At 38.8% G+C, this 17,947-nt stretch overlaps 1 protein-coding gene across 5 annotated transcripts in view; it reads right to left on the bottom strand.

Annotated features, from left to right (window-relative positions):
• Nucleotides 1–1,754: 1,754 nt before the first annotated feature.
• ARHGAP8 (Rho GTPase activating protein 8) overlaps nt 1,755–17,947 on the bottom strand; it is a 77,490-nt gene continuing 61,297 nt past the window's right edge. For all 5 annotated transcript variants that reach the window (XM_085232866.1, XM_085232864.1, XM_085232885.1 and 2 more), the window contains 4 exons: nt 15,255–15,332; nt 14,458–14,586; nt 11,182–11,285; nt 1,755–2,409 (listed from right to left, as the gene is read on the bottom strand). In XM_085232866.1, the coding sequence (XP_085088992.1) occupies nt 2,212–2,409; nt 11,182–11,285; nt 14,458–14,586; nt 15,255–15,332 (509 nt within the window). In that variant the 3' untranslated portion in view covers nt 1,755–2,211. The remainder of the gene's footprint in view (nt 2,410–11,181; nt 11,286–14,457; nt 14,587–15,254; nt 15,333–17,947) is intronic.

Here is a 17,947-nt window from a genome sequence, read left to right as displayed (position 1 = left end):
TAAAAGGAGAAATCACTGTTTTGCTATTTGTTTGGTAAAGGAGAGGAGCTATAAATTGCTAGGAAATGGTGGTTTACGAACTGCCCAAAGAAAGACTGACAGTTTGGCGTGTGTGGCCAATACCCAGGGGGTGATTCTGGTTCTATCATTTAGTGTGTCTGCAGGCAGGCAGATTTTCTGAAGGGATGTTCACTGCTCGCAGTCTCTGCTTTTTTTCTACCTAGGGTAAATTGGAGAATTATGTCTATGAGGTGCACCCATCTTTCCCACCAAGCAAAGCTGGCTTCCAGGACCTCAGGATTTCATAGCACGGGGTATGTTAGAACTATCCAGTACACACATTCACGTAATGCAGCATAACATGAAGACTACTACATTCAAAATGACATTTTATATTGCTGGAATTTTGAAAGAGAACATGGGAAATGGAAAATAACCATTTTATAGTGCTTATCAGCATTTCATCCCAAAGCACTTTTCTAATGCCAAGTTTTACCTCCTTTTACAGACAGCAAAACTATGTGTTGCACATATGTATTTTTACCAAGGTCAGAGAGAGGCAAAATGCTGAAGTTTTGTTGATTCTTGGCCTCGGTCACTGGCTCAAGGGCAAATTCCTCCTCGATAAGAACACACTGCTTGTTCACAGGGCTGTACTGCCAAGCCACTGTACAGCACCAAGCAGAACTGTGTCTGTTTTCCATAATATAAGCTGTGATGCTGTCACTGATAACTCAGCTATAAAATTGAGATTAGTTGTGATACAAAACTCAAAATAGTTCTGTCCTTTGCAATATTCTCTGGTTGAAATGCAACAAATATGAATACATGTTAATTATTCTTGTATGGCACAGTATTTTAGATTTAAGTAGAGTTATGCGTGGCTATTACTCACAGATATTCAAAACTCCCAAAAATTCCTTTAAGAGCACTTGAGAACATGGGAGAATACACAACTGTGATGTGAAATTTGGCCCTAATAAGTCTTGTTCTAAAACCTCTGTATTTTTCAATTTTTAATAATTGTCTAATGCTATAGATGACACCCACTGAACAAAAGAATCCAGCTCCAGATCCAGCATTCCACAGCCTTCTGGATGCTTGGTTATTTCCCCAAATTTCTGACAAGAACAAATAACCTTCACCCAGTGCAATAAGGTCTTGTTGCATCTGCTACACAGGGAGGCAACTCACAACTGTTGAGAGGATGGCCAAACCCTCAGCTAGCAACTAGAACCTTCAGGATAAAAACAGGCTTTGTGTTTGCAGAGAAGGGGATGGCTAAATTGTTCTCCAGAGACGATCAGTTTTATTGAAGTCCCACTATTTCTGTAGTTCTATACAGAAGTAGGAAGATCTGAACCTTAGGGAAAATATTGTTTGCCTTGTTAATTTGCTTTTGCTTTGCAGGCAAATATGATGATAACTTCATTACACCAATCCACTACTAATCAACAATGAAAGAGTAGTGTTTTAGAGTTCATCAAATACAAGCAATATTAATGGCACAGTTAGAAAGGAAACACTGCCTTTTTGTTAGCTAATTATTCACATCGAGACTAAGAACAGACTTTAAAGGCATTCAAGTGGCATTAGGTATGTTACCCAAGTTGCAGTTGTTATTGCTTTGTAGAGAAATCAATGTGAAGAACAAATTTCTATTAACTTAAATTGCAGAAGCATGCAGACCAAACATCAGGAGTACTCCTGCATAAAACAAGACACTTAAATACAGGGAAAAGTAGTTCTAGAAATTTTGGTACCTTAAAAATCAATTCCATCTTTATTAACTTATTACAGAAATCTCTAACAAACTTGTATTCAAATAATAATATTAATAATAGAAAACTGTACAGACAGGAGTGATCCAGAACTTAGTTCCATATGGTCCCAGTAAATAATGTCATATAGTGAGGTGTTCAGATCCTTATACAAATAACAGCATCACCTACTGTCACAATTGTTTTTTTTTTTTTTTTTTTTAAATGTATCAGAACTGCTGAAGTTGAATAAGGGGTTTCACTTTAACCTATCATATTTAACCTGTACATGGTTCTCTTATGAGAGGAGAATATAGAGTACTTCCCTCACTATCTTTGGTACTTGGAAAGGTATAGAATTGAAAATGTCTTTTGCAGGAACTGCTCTGGCAATTGAGATGCTCAGACCTTTCCTCCAGGCAGCCAAACTTTTCTTCCCTTTCTGAGAGCATTAAGGTAAGATCTCACCAGGCACTGTTCGGGAGTTGAATATATTCATGTAGAAATCTATTAGTAGTTCAGTGAAGAGATTCAGAGGCACCAGAGCACTCAGAGAGGCTGTTCCTTTAGATGGCCAGATCAAATTCAAGCCAAAGACACAGGCCAGGCTGGATGCTGTCATTCTGTTGTATATGCTCTCCTGGGAAACCTGAAAAATAAAAACATAAACTGGTACATTGGAGGCACACACCCTGTGACTGAGAGACAAAAGACCCTAGCACATCAAGAATGAGCCATGATGAACATAGATGTTAACGACAGGTACATCACTGGCTTCCTAAATGCCTGAGGACTGACCATGCAGCTGAAAGGTAATGGGGCCACCAGGGTCTGTAACCCTCAAGTACAAGAAAAAATGTCAGTAAGTCAAGCAAAAAGCCTGCACTGATTCCTTATGCTAGGAAAATTAATTGTGTTGGGTTTTCTATATGGAATATGTTGTTATTTCTGCTGGAGGGCAGGGAAGGATGGCAGAAACAGCTACTCCATCTGCTTGTGCTATGTCCTTTACAGAATAAAACTCCAGAATTCTGAAACTGTTTGCAAGGATTTAGAAATATTTTTTTTCCCACTGATGCATGACTTTCACTTCTAAATACCTCCACATCCCCCTAATTCCCCTGATGCAATGGAGGTGAAAATAGATTGTAAAGAAGACATGCAGCACTGAACTCTGCTCTCTATCGAGGTGATGTGTCCTAAACATATCTGTGGATGTGAATCCTAACGTAGGAAGCAGAAATAATTTTCTTTCCTGTATAAATTTGTCAGGGCATTTGTGATGTTTTGCCTCTCCTGCACTGTGTGGTTGGTATCTAAAGCCCAATACACTCTGGGTGATAAGTTCCCTGTTACTGCAAAGGGCCAGCAATTTGAATGTGCTTTCATTCTTCCTGACATTCCTCCTGACACCCTCCTTGATTATGAGGTGGATAAAGAATTGAGTGAGTGGTCATAGCCAGAAGGTTGTTGTCAGTGGTTCTATACAAGTGCTCTTCAACATCTTTATCAATGAGGTAGGACAGTGGGATTAAGTGTACCCTCTGCAAATTGTACTCTCTGCAAAGTGTACCCTCTGATGACACCTAGATGAGTAGTACAGTTGACACAATGACACAATCATCCAAAGGGAGCTGGACATGTTCAAAAAGCAGGCATACAAGAATCTAGTAAGATTTAACAAGGCCAGTGCAGGGTGTTGCACTTGGATCAAGGCAATCTCAGATATAAGTACAGACTGAGAGAAGGACTCCTAGTGAGCAGCCCTGCAGAGAAGGCTTGGGGGTCACACAGAATCACAGAATGGCCAGAGTTAGAAGGGACCTCAAGGATTATGAATCTCCAGCCCCCCTGCCACATGCAGGGCCACCAACCTCCACATTTAATACTAGACCAGGCTGCCCAGGCCCCATCCAATCTGGCCTTCAACACCTCTAGGGACAGAGCATCCACAAGCTCTCTGGGCAGCCTGTTCCAGCACCTCACCACTCTCTCTGTAAAGAACTTCCCCCTGACATCCAACCTAAATCTTCCCTCCCTCAACTTAAAACCATTTCCCCTTGTCCTGCTGTTATCTACCCTTTCAAAGAGCTGATTCCCCTCCTGTCTGTGGCTCCCTTTAGGTACTGAAAGGCTGCAATGAGGTCACCCCGCAGCCTTCTTTTCTCCAGGCTGAACAAGTCCAGCTCCCTCAGCCTGTCTTCGTAGGAGAGGTGCTCCAGTCCCCTGATCATCTTCATGGCTCTCATCTGGACCCTCTCCAACAGCTCCCTGTCTTTCTTGATGGGTCCTGATGGATGAAAAGCTGGACAAGAGCCAGCAGTGTGTGTTTGCAGCCCAGAAGATTAACAGTATCCTGGGCTGCATCAAAGAGGGGTGAACAACAGGGAGAGGGAGGTGATTGTCACCCTCCCTCTGCCCTTGTGCAGCCCCATCTGGAATACTTTGTCCAAGTCTGCTGTTCCCAGTACAGGAAGGATACAGAGCTGTTGGAGCAGACCCAGAGGAAAGCCATGAAGATGAACAAAAGGCTGGAGCACCTCTTCTATGAAGAAAGGCTGAGGGAATTGGTTTTTTTAACTTGGAGAAGAGAAGATTCCAGTGAGACCTTATTGTGGCCTTCCAGTACTTAAAGGAAGATTAAAAGAAGGAAGGGAAACAACTTTTTCCAGGATCTGATGGTGGTAGGAAAAAGGGGCATTACTTAAAACTAAAAGAGGGGAAAATTAGATTAGATGTTAGGAAGAATTTTTTTATTCAGAGTGGTGGTGGTGAGGTGATTGAACAGGTTGCCCAGACAGACTATGGATGCCCATCTCTGAAGGCATTCAAGACCAGATTGGGATCCTGGCAGCCTGATCTAGTGGCTGGCAAAGTGGCCCATAGCAGGAGAGTTGCAGCTAGATGATCTTTAAGGTCCTCTCCTCTAAGATCTAAGTTACTCCATGATTCTATGACATTATTAGTTCAGCCACTTCTTCCCAGGCTGATTGCTGCAGTTTCTCATTGGCAATAAGAATATGGTCTATAACTGTAATATGGTCTAAACTGTAATGTATAGGTTGCTCTGAAGTTGTCAACCTGGAATAGAATGGGGAAGTATCAGTTAAATATTCCTGTGTACTACAATTTCAAGTGAAACAGGAAAGCAAGAACCTGTGCTTATCAGCATCTCTCCATTTCTGGCTTTTCCATAGGGTCTCCTGAAAAGATGGCTTAGTAGTATTATGGAAAGTCTGATGGCACAAGAGAAAAAATCTAAGGAATGCTACAATTATGTGAGCAGATACATAAACTTCCCTCTAATCAGTAACAGGGTTTTCATTTCCCTCTGTCTCCAGCTCCTCGGTTTTCTACCTACCAAGAAGCCTGCTTGGTAAGCCAAGAAGGGATATAAAATCCTTTAGACATGCATGCAAGATGCTTTTTTTTCGTTAGGAGACATGAAGAAACACGTATGTGCCAAAAGGTTAGCATTTTCTTCCTAACCACATTTTTTTGTTGCAGTAAGAGGTATTACTTTTCCTTCCAATCTTTGCCTTAACCACCTAGGCCGTTAGAGATACAACAGTGCTACAAATATTAAAGGATTCAATTGATTCTAAGGTCATGAAGCAGGGCTGGATAAAGGAAGGGAGTTTTAATAAGGGTATACTGTTGCCATAATCACCTTTTCAGAGGATTGAGTTCACAACGTGAGAATAAGGGTCATCAGATTAAACAGCGATGCCTGCTCCATGACCTTATGCAAAACCCACATCATTCTCTCTTGAGTATGAACTGCGTAGAGCTTGCTGACCTCCACATAATGCTCTCAACATGCTATTTAACTATACAGGAAAAAAAAAAAAAAAAGCAGCAAGCTACTTTCATACACTTAATATGCTTCAGATGAGATCAGCTTAAAGAAGAGTTCATTGTACTACAGCAGGATAGCAAACACTAAACTGCTACCAAAGTAACTGATAAGGAAAAATAATTAGGATGATGATAATCATTCTGTTAACAAGGAGACACAGACATAAGTGTCATCCTGATGAAAATGGCCTTTGAATAGAGCTAAATGTGATAGGTTAAGAACTGATGTTTTGGCTCTAAGGTCAAGTGACCCATCCTGGCTACATCCATTGAGGGCAATGTTGTACCAAGCAGCCTCTATGACTTAGAACAAATTATTTTTGGCATTTCTTTCACTAGGAAGTCTCAAAAATAATGTGAGAGCTCTGCTGCAGCCCCTCTCATTAGTGTTTTTTATAGCATGAAAACAAACACATTTGCTGCATATCCTAGGGGAGGTACTTTAGGTATAGATAAGTACCTTTGACAGCACAAAAGCAATTTGTATAGTACTGGAGGACAGAAAAAGGTGGAAGGAGCCACACCTGTTGCAGTCATGTTTTTCCTAGTTGATAGGGGTGTTCCCTGGCACACTATCCTGCTGGCTGTGTGCAGGCGCTGTCTTGGAATGCTAGCTGAAATACATCCAGCTCAAATTTGCTGCTTCCTTCAAATGCCATTTCTTCAGTCCAAAGCAACAGCACTGCAACTTGCTGATAGAATTAGTTTTGTTTTGTTTTTTTTTTGTTAATTCTCAGTCAGCTGTCACATAGAATATTTCTAACCCCAAGATGAAACCACCTCTTTCAGTCCGATATAACCTCATGAACATTTCAAGGAGGCAGACAATGTAGAAACAATCAACAAAAATACCCATGACACAGCCTCTCCCCTGAGAATGAAAATACATAACATAAAATAAAACAGTGATTATATCTGAGGCAGAGCTACACCGTCTTGTCTGTGAGTCATCAATTAGCCTGACACTCAAGAATTCAAGGAAGACATAGCATGTCGTTTTATTACAAATTGCAGAGCAATCCTTACCTCAGCAGATTAGAGAAAACGCGTGCAACTGAAACCTACTCTGTCTCTACAATAATCTTGCTGGCTCAACAAGAACTGCAAGCAAGGAAGCCCTTTCAAAGAATGACAGAAATCCTGAGTTGGAAAGGATTCACAAGGATAATTAATTCCAGCTCCTAGCTGCAAGTAGGACCACTCAAAATTCAAACCCTATACTGAGAACACGATCCAAATGCTTCTTGAACTCTGCCAGACTGAGGCCATGACCACTGCCCTGAGGAGCCTGTCCCATCGATGATCACCCCTTGATGAACTTCTTAATTTCCAAACTGACCATCTCCTGTTGCATCTCCATGCCTTTCTCTCAAGTCCTGTCACTGTCAACAGAGAGAAGGTCTGGAGCACCTCTCCTATGAAGAAAGGTTCAGGGAGCTGGGTTTGTTCAGCTTGGAGAAGGCTCCAGGGAGTCTTCATTGAAATCCTCAAATATTTGAAGGGAGCTTATAAGCAGGAGAGAGAACCATTTTCACATGGTCCAATAATTATAGGATGAGCAGGAATGGCTTTAAACTAAAAGAGGGGAAAATTAGATTAGATTAGGAAAATTAGATTAATCTAATTAGATTCTTTACTCAGAGGCTGTTGAGGCATTGCAACAGGTTGCCCAGAGAAGTTATAGATGCCCCACCCACAGAGGCATTCAAGGTCAGGTTGGATGGGGCCCCGTCCATGATGGTGGCTGGAACTAGAAGATCTCTAAGGTCCCTTCCAACCTAAGCAATTCCATTATTAGATGATTCTAAGAGATCAGTGCCTGCCCCTCCACTCCTCCTCTCCTGAGAAAGCTGTAGGCCACCATGAGGCCTCCCCTCAGCCTCCTCTTCTCAAGGCTGAAGAAACCAAGGGGCCTCAGCCACTCCTCACACATCTTTCCCACTAAACCCTTCACCAGCTTTGTAGCCCTCCTTTGGACACTCTGTAATAGTTTGAAGCCCTTCTTGTATTGTTGTGCCCAAAACTGCACACAGTGCAGAGCAGAGCAGAGCCTGACCAGCTAGTAGTGCTGTGCCTGATGCACCAACGGGTACAGTTGGCCCTTCTGGCTGCCAGGGCACCCTGTTGACTCATGTTCAACTTACTGACAACCAGAATCCCCAGATCCCTTTCAGCAGAGTTGCTCTCCAGTCTCTCATCACCTGTTCATCCCTCCCTGAGGGGATCTGGCTTCAAGCTATTTCAACTCTTCCAGTAATCCAATACCAGATTTCTTTCTCAAACATCACAATCAAATCCACTCCCTCGACAGCACTATCATGGGCAATTAGTATTTTCTTCCCACACAAGGCCATCCAAGATCAGCACTTTTTGGTCTCTTCTAAGTAGCTCATATCCAGAGATGTGCTCTAAGAAATACAAACGACATATTTAACATTTGGACTAACTGCCTAGACTCTTTTTTTGATTCCATCACAAAATTGCTATCACCATTTCAAGTAAGAATACGCTTGCTCTATCGATTTCATAAGCTAATAAAAGACAATTCTCTAAGGACCTACATTTTGTCTTTGAAGACATCTGAACATCACAGAAAAGTGACAAGAAAGACCTACACAATTCCAGCTCATTATTCTCTTTAACTAGGACATGTATAGAAAAATCATTAAGTAGTGACAAATTGTATAGAAAACAAGTCATCTAGGAATCTTTTCTAGCCTTCAGATAAAATCTGTAAATTCCTATGCTAATAATTGAAAGTAAACACTGAAGATTTAGTGCCACATCAACAAATGTAAAAATATATGTCCATCATGCAAGAGTCAGCTTCCCGCAGCAAAACTGTATCAGTATTTTGATTCCACATATATTCATTCCAGCACCCTCTTGGACACTGCAGGAGGGACACTAGTCTGCCACTATTTTACATAATGAAATTAAATAGTGATATGATAGAAGGTAGAAACATCCAATTGCTATACATTTTAAAATTATAAGGAAATCATCACCTTTGAACTTTGTACACACAATTATTGACAGAACCCATTTCACATTTTCAGAAGAAAACTACGAGATGTTAAATATCAACCCAATATCAACCCATTTCAAATTTTCAGAAGAAAACTACTAGATATTAAATATCCCTCAAAACTTACTGGAAATGCAAGTTTCTATCCCCGCTCTCTGCTAACCTTGTAGAGGTGCCAACTGCTTGTGTCTGCTTCATCACGCTCAATCATCTTTCCCAATGTGACCCATCCCCCAGCCATCTCCAAGCTTTACTGGTGCTAATTACACTTTTAAATTGGACAAGTGATTGTGATAAAACACTAATTCAAAGCAATTCAGAGCTTTTTTTTTCCCCCCTCAGCTTGTACTTGGCTTTAACTATGGTGCTTCAGTTTCAGATCTGAAATGTAGCTCACATGCCACAAAACCTTGTTTATTTTTTTCTATTTGCTCCATATTGACATTTTGAAATTGGCACAGTTTTGCAATAGCTGCTTGAGACAAGTCAGCCATCATTCTTCTTCATAAGGCATGGATAAAGGGACAGAAAGATATAGTAAAGAATGGGGAATATATGAGCTGCCCCTCACTTCTAGTTGTCTGATTTTGCCTACAGACCTCAGTCCACGCTGGAGCTTCAGATCCCTCTCTAGCAGTCACATGCACTGCAAAATGGAAACAGCATAGACCTTTCACAGCATCCTGGGCTCATTACTGGCAAAATAACTGCCAGTCTAAGGTTAAGAAGTATGGACGTATTTTTGAAATGCAAATCTTTTACTTCTGTAGAAGTTACACTGCCTTGCTGTAATGCCCTTGGAGTAGAAGTAGTCATTTCATTCAGTTGGGGGGCTGAGACTGCAGAGAAAATACTACTGTTTTTTTTCCTTCTTTCACAAGCCTGTATCAAACTTACAGTATTAAAAACCTACATCCAATGATTACAATTCATTCCACTTCATGAAATTACCACAAGTATCTCTAGCACTACTCAAGGTTGAGCTCATGGAAGAATTAAATTGGCTCATGTATGTAAGAAGGTTGATGCTTGCAGGTAAGAACTAGGATTAGTGGTAGAGCAGTCTACATTTGAATTATGTCAGCTTGTGGAGTGCACTAATCTGCAGTGAATAAAAACCTCTAGCTTTGAGATTGCTTCACATTCCCTTGACCTTTCCACATGCAAATATTCCCCAAGACATTAAAGATGAAAAGCTATGGATCAGCAAAAATTGCAGAGCTGAACGCTAACATCAATTTGACATGTTGCCTTATATAACAAGGAATACTCAAAAATAATGCTATATTCTGTTGCCCAATTACAGAAAACACTATGTCGTACTTTTGCACACCTCATTAACATCTCAAGTGCTCAGCTCTTAAGAAGTGCATCGAGATGGTCCATCTATTACTGGAACAAAGTCACTTACACAATTCATAATACTGAGGAGATATATCAGTTGCTAAAATAATAGCAAATGACATGAGGATTTTCTTAACAGCATTAGAGTTCAACTAAGGAGCAGTAAATGAACATATGAATATTACAACAACCTTGCAAGTGTTGTCAGTGCAAGGGTCATATCAACGTGTTTTCTTTGATCTTGCTTTTCTGTAAAGTTTCAGTATAAAAAAAAAAGGATTAAATATCCTTCTTTTTGAAATATGCTAATAGCTAGAATATGCCAAACATAGTTGTAACCCAATAACAATTAATGAGGAGGAAAATAAATGTCATTCCATATCTGTCATTACTTTGATAGGCTCTTAAGTCTTCTGAAGGCTAGATCCTTTTATTTAGATATCAGCTAAACCAGAATTCTCAGTTTTAGGCACCTGGGCTTGAAAAATGCAATTTGAAAATGGTAATACATTGAATAAGATGGGATGGAGGAAAAATTACACTCCTATTACTGTCTTTTCCTGCAGAACTGGCAACAACAGGATGACTATAACTGAGGTTCCCCAAAGTCCCAAACTTGTTGGAATATGAATAACAATTAAAAAATGATTCATTTATTCTGAACACCAAAATGCTGCAAAAGGGCATGATTAAATATTTTTGTTTGAGAATGTACTAAGTTGCAGAATTAAAGGCTATTTTAAACAGGAAAATGTTGTTTTTAAAGTAAAATATAAAATATTTTGCTGATTACTTTCCTAAAGGTCATCAATATTTTTTTATAATTTTCCAAAGTGACACAAATATATAATTAAAGTTTTAAGTGCCAGAATTTACACTTTGGGGAAAAATTCACTTTACGTACTTTTCCTGCATCACTAAAAGTTACTCAACTACTATTTTTAATATTTTTCACTCCAAAACAGGAAAAAAAGTCACTAAAACATACATTAGTTAATGGGTAATGGAGCAGAGCGGACTTTTAAATATTCCAGTGAAGGCACAGTTTCATTTAAATTCACATAGTACTATTTCTTACATGTAGAGAATTTCATGGTGACTGTATGGCTGAGACCACTGTTTAGCACAAAGCTTTATTAGATTTAAAGAAATGATTGGCTGTACTTTTGGAATTTTTTCCTATATACTCACCATATGGAGAAAGCATATCAGATATTTCAGAACAATGTAATTGTGTTCAGGAAGTCCTTGAATAATTTGTTTACATCTGGTTACTCGTAAACAGCTCTCCACACCTGCAATATCAAAGTCAGTCTTAAATTAACCCAGAAGCATCAACGTATTACCAAGAAATAACACCTTATTTATATCACCTGGAATTACTTCAGCTATCTGTTTGTAGAACTGACCACAAAAATCACCTTTATCAGTGTCTATCCCCATGATAGTAGGTTGGGCTGCCTCTTAGGATAAGCCTACCGTATTTAGTATTTTCAAATATATGGCTAAGACTAACTTCCAGAATATTTTCCCCACTCAGTGAAGTAGCCAAGGTCTTGTTTTGAATCCCATTATCTCTTCATGCAGTGTATCCAGATGTCTACTTTTTATACCTTAATTTTATTCTTGCTGAGACTTGGTCCTGCAAAGTTCTCTTTTGGCACTCTACTAACTCCAAACACACTTCTGTGATTCGGTTGGAAACTTCTTTCTTGGACAAAGATTTATGAGATGGACATTTGGGTGAGTAAGAATTTTCTAGAGATGAGCCAAATCAGATTCATTAACGCATTTCTACAGATAGGCAGAACTGGAACCAGACCCCAGACTCAGTGAAACATTCTGATTGAGAATATGCTAGCACTGGAATACATTTTGAATGTTGTTCCAAATGATTTTATTACTATTATTTTTCCTGGAATATTTTAATAAATTTCGTACTGGAAGTTCAACATCTAGCTGGAAAAAGTACTCATGATTACAGCCATATCTGACCTAACCAGCTTATTTGTGCTAATGTTTTTTTCTCCATTTGTTCCATTTTTCTCTCTCTCCTTGACGTAGCTAGAGATTCATATAAGTATGTCTGCAGGCACAAAATTCCAGCATGTTAGAAGTTCCCTTAAGCTCTGATTTAAATACATGAAGCTATGCCCCGGTGAGCTGCGTTGATATTTTTACTACTGCAGAGCTATCAGTTCCAGTGAGACAAAAAATGTGAGTCACAAGAATTTTTTTGTCAGCCTTCTGCAGGGAAAATAATTCAGAAAGTGTAGCAATACTGGGCAGAGGAACTCGTCAGCAGCATTCACAGCCATATAAGAAGTTCTTTGAAAACTACAAGCTTAAAGTTCCAATTCCTTTTTTTTTTTTTTTTAATTTTCCAGCTCCTGTCAATACCTCTTGTAAAAATGTTTCAGGTGAGACACTAAGGAGAAAAGCTTCACTATAATTTCAAAGTATTGTAAAGCAGTGATAATGTATTTTTGGGTTTGTGGGTTAAGAGATATAATAGATACATCACACAGAAGCCAGAATGAGAATTTTCAAATCATTCCAAGACAGCTGTCTGCATTCACACCTCTTCAGAGCTCCCTTCTGCACTGTATTCACACAGAATATAACTTTGCTGCAGTCCAGAATGGCTCTCAGGCTTAGCATCTTTAAAAAGTAGGATGTCACCATAATATCAAGAAACAATAGTGGACATCACACTGTGTAACAAAAAAGCCCAAGGAGAAATTCTCTTTAACTGCATTTTTCAAAAACATATTTTGCCAACATTTAAAACACTGATAAACTAAAATAACATGGGATGAAAGATTTTTTGCTAGTTTTCCTAGCAAAAAACCTCAGCATTACTAGGACAATGCATTGCTCTCAGGTTCTTTTCAGATGTTTTCTTTTTTTAATTAGCTCTAGCAAAAAGTAACTTACTGTACAGAAAGACAGAAGATTAATGCAATAAAAATTATAATTCCCCTATCCCTTTCCCAAACTTCTCTATTCTTTACTCTGTTCTCTATCCTTATTCCCTCAATTTCTACAACCAACCTGTGAAGAGATTTTTTTTTTAACATGCTGAGATAGTCACTCTGTAGATCGATTAATTTTTTATTTTAATGACTTTTGACAAAATACTTCATAGGTGTGAATGCACCTGATTTTGCCTGCCTCCTTAGCCTTCAGGGTAATTTCAGCTATATTTGATAAAAGAGGCTGGGGGTCCCAAGTACAGAAGGAATTAGGTTATCTTTTAATTCTCGCAGATAGTTACCAAACTTCTAATCACTGCACATGTTTTGCTTGTTTGTTTTTTCATTTGTAAGTCCTATATGACAAAGTAGTATCCAAAATGGCAGTAATATTCATAAAAATTTTGGACATTTCTTGTTTGAGCAACTTGTGCTTTGGAAAAAAAGATCTTTCCAATTTACTGCAGGGTTCACAGCTCTGCCCCACAAAAGCTGTAAGAAAAGTAATTTCAATTTTTGGTGTGTGTGTAAAAGCAGATTTTTATTCTCCCCACACTGCCAGCAGGGAGAATTGATTGAAAAAAAAAAAAAAAAAAAAGAGAAGAGAACAGTGTCCAAGGACTGATTTTTCAAGCTGCTTTTCTATAGAGGATAGACTTCTGGTATTGTGCTGTCATCCACCTGCAGGTAGCTGCCAACATTTAAACTGTTGGGACAATTAGATCAGATTTGAGAGAGGAGCAGGTCAATGTCTTTTATAAGCCCTGCATTTTGTGGAATTAGGTAACTGAGTAGAGAGGGCAGGTCATAAAGATGCCCCAACCATGAAAATACGGTGCAGTGTGATATGAGTTCTCTCTGGGCATTAGAGAAGACAAAAGAAAGCTCATGTTTGAGATGGAAATCCATGGGAATCCAGGCTTCATTAGCTCTGCTAGTCACAGGGCTATTTCTTCTTACATTCCTCCGAATGCACAGAGTGAAAAAACACTGAGAGTGAACATTGTTATCAGGGTATCAGGCAGCGTAAATACAGGGAATACAAGAAGAATGATAGAGAAGATAACTTATTTACCATAGTTATTATAGAGTCTGTAACATCTACAAAAACATTCTCTAAAAATATGTGTTTGTATTTTTGTACTGAAGGTTAAGCCAAACCCCAAAAAAGAACAGTGAAGGTGCTAGGTGCCTTGTATATCCAGTAGGGAGCTACATGCCCGTTTTCTGAGCCTTTATGATACTCAGCAAAACAGCAGAGATTCTGACTCCCACGTTTCAAACTCCTTGACAAGATACTTTATCCACCTCTTCTGGGTGGAATCCCACCTTGTAATAGTACAGATTATGTCACTGTACATTAATAGCTGCAGTGAAGGCACTAATACAGTTACATACCCACAACTGAGCCATGGTTAGCAAGCAGCAGTGAATTAGCAAGGTTCAGTTTAATTAGCTGTATGAATTTTCCTAAAACTGGATTAATACTCACTGGTAATTCCAACAATAGGATCATAACACTCGAAGGTTAGCAATGGCTGAGGAAGTTCCCTAAGGAAGGTCTTTAGGATAACAGCAGGAACATGGATATCATGATAGTCATCAAAATTTACAGGCTTGCCTGAAAGGAGGAAAAAAAGAAGTGTGTTCAATCAGATGTTTTACTTATTCTCTGAACTACTGTACAAACCTGTTTCACACCACGATTAGATAACTCACTGGCTTTCCAGAAGGTGGTAACTCCTACAGTCTTCTCTTCATATTTTTCAAGGCTTTATTAATCTTGCTGTAAGTGATCCTCTCTTTAAACGCATACCATAAAATTACTTCATGAGGAAGTCACTGACTTTCAAAATGACTTCATTACATTTCATAAATTATTATGTAAAATTGTACTCCTTTGCCATAGCCATGGAAGAATACCAGAGGCAAAATGACATGAAGGCACTATACTTGGCATTTTTAACTAACTGCAGTGACTCAAACTGCACAAAGGTAATACGAGTGTCTGAGAAACCAGACCATTTTTTACTGAAACCTCAACATTTTTCAGTTGCTACAGTTTTTGAAAACTCTGACATCAGTTAATGACTCATTATTCAGTAAGCTTCAAGCTATCTTTTGAGCTTCTGTACTAGTGTTCTTATTGTACTTTAGATTATAAATGACTTTATGATTAACTAATTATTAAAAAAAATACCTAACATCTCTGCTTCATCATTTGAGACAAGATCAATAAAGCCCTCACGCTGTTATTAACCTGTGGCAATTTTTGTAATGGCAGCTTACCCTGGTTGTAGAGCTTCTGAACATCTTTGATAGTCTGGATGCTGGCTGACCTTCTGAAGAGGCCCTCTACTTGTAGTCCTGAAAAATACAGTTAATGCCCCATTGGTAACAGATGTCACACTCTTGTTTTGCTTCACAGATTCAATTGAAAACAGAGCAGAGGAAGAAGGTTTGGGAACAAACCTGCTTGGTACAGTCACTGTACAAAACACTGTAGCAGTGCCTAAAGCATTTTCTTTAATGCCACTCATAGAAGTACTACTGCCTTTACATAAGTGTTTTACAAGTGTCATGTCAACGATATTCTTTTCTTTAAAAGTACTTTTCAATAGTGCCTCACCCTCACTCGGTTTATCTGCAAACAGCCACACCTGCTGTTCTGCTGTTCTAATTTAAACACCTTAAAGCCTTTAGCAAGCTAAAGAGAGTATTTGCAAAAATTTCCTGAGCTGCTACTACCGTCAGTGGGTGAGACAAGATGTCAGTTAGGGGATGCTTTACAGCATCTTTGAATTGAGGAGTCCTTATTACTGGAGGGATATTGGTCTCTCCACCTTCAAGGTACTTTTGAGCAGACCACTGCTTCTTCCACCTCTCTCTGGAAATCAATGGGACTTCAGACTCTGCCTGCCCATGGTATTTTGAAATACCTAATTCTAATCTTGCTAGGCATCTCTGAAATATGCCTTTCATGTCTTTAACTGAAATCTGTTTTCAGGTACAGAGGAAAAATGTCAACAAGCTGCATACAGACAAGGATTGAAATTGGATAATAGCTTTCAAAGTAAGTTATTTGATTTATAATGCAAAACAGTATTGGGACAAGATGTTTTACTTTTTTGAGACATGCAGTGCTTCTTGCTTTTGAGTTTGGTAAAATCATCATTTCCTTCTCTGTCTCCCTCTCTGGTTTGTATTATTCCTTCCGCTTAGTAGGAAATACAATTTGGCTCACATGTAGTTTCAAATTGAGATTCCCACTGGAAGCACAGTCACCTAAAATATTAGGCTTTCTGACAAAACACAGCAAAAATAGTAGTCTTTTTGAGAAGGGTGGCAGACCACCCACTGACTTGAAGAGGCTGTCGTTTGTTTTCTTTACATTAATGTGGAAGAGCAGATGATTGACTTCTTTATTTTTTTCATGCTAATCTTTCAGCTGCTAAGCAGTCAGACTGAAAGTTATGCTTGTGTATCTCAACTGAAGTATGTGCACATCTATTTGCATCATCAAGAGTTGTTATGTTATGGTTCAAGAAAAATCTGGAGTCATGCACTGACATACACTAATATACTAGGATAGAATCATAGAATCACCAAGGTTGGAAAAGACCTCTAAGATCATCCAGTTGAACCATCCACGTATCACCAATATTTCACGCTAAACCATGTCCCTCAGTGCAACATCTAAACGTTTCTTGAACACCTCCAGGATCATCAGTGACTCCACCATATCCCTGGCAACTCACTCCAGAGCCTGACCACTCTTTCAGAGAAGAAGTATTTCCTAACATCCAACCTGAATCTTCCTTGGCACAACTTGAGGCCATTTCCCCTTGTCCTATTGCCAGATATTGTCATTCTTGTAAATTCACACAAGTTGCATACAAAAGTATATTTTATACATGAAAAACTAATAAATGCAAAATTCCTTAATTGACCTTCTCCTGATAGAATGGTATTTAGCATTATTTACATGACTTCAGATCAGTATATTAGAATTGATAATGTAGTACTGAAGTAAATTTTCAGATGCGTTTCAGAGACTTTTGCAAAGAAGCCCTAGGTCTACTTAAAAGTGGCCCTTTCACTAGAATTAGAAGCTTATCTGGAACTTAATATTGCACCTAATTTTTTTCTGAGCATGTATGTTCCCACTTCTTAAACTCCAGTTTAAATATTAAAACTTTAACTTATGCCTTCAAATCTGGAAGGTGTATGAAATCTTGTACTACGTGAGGAAGGCCATGTGTGTGCTTACTAAAGGAACCTAATGAATGGTGATTATGATCTATTTGAATGATTGTTTAACTCTCAACCAGATCATGTTCAGTTGAATAAAGTTACTGTAAATGATATCACTGTAGTAAAACTGTTCCTTTAGATTTATAGTGCAACCTGTCTAAAGGCATGGCTTTGGAAGTGGCAGCTCTGAAAAGATAGCTTGTCAAGGCATTGTCCTCAGCAAACAACAAATGCAATAACTTTCTTAGAATTTGTAGAATTTTATTTTGGCTGTAAGTGGACTGTAGGTTTTCTATAGAAACATATCTTTCAGAAGATGGACATTATAAATACTTAAAATTTGGTTTGCTGGAAGTGGTTTAATAGTTAATGCTTTAATCTGATGTTAGTCTCACTGTATAAACTAAAGTGTAATAAATATCCATTTTTAACATGTGTATCCCTTTATTGGCTGTGCTTTCAAGAGTCTAATTAAAGACATGAATCTCCAGTGCAGACAGCAGCTGTACTTGTCTGGTTCTGCATCCCATCAATGTTACTGTGATGGCACTCTGCTCTTGCTGGATATGTTGTTTGGAAGCCCTTGGGAGGAGAAAACAACTATTTCCTCATTTGCAGAAGTGTAGGATACATGTGAAATTTGTGGTACTTTCAGAATTAAATTTCCAGAGCAGCTGAAACTGGATCAATATACCATAAATTGTTTTACCACAGGTAGTAATAACCAA

Source organism: Meleagris gallopavo, chromosome 1 (genome assembly GCF_905368555.1).
Source record: "Meleagris gallopavo chromosome 1, MGAL_WU_HG_1.1, whole genome shotgun sequence".
NCBI lineage: Eukaryota > Metazoa > Chordata > Aves > Galliformes > Phasianidae > Meleagris > Meleagris gallopavo.
Note: the sequence above shows the minus strand (reverse complement) of the source record. Positions and strands in the feature narration are given on the sequence as shown.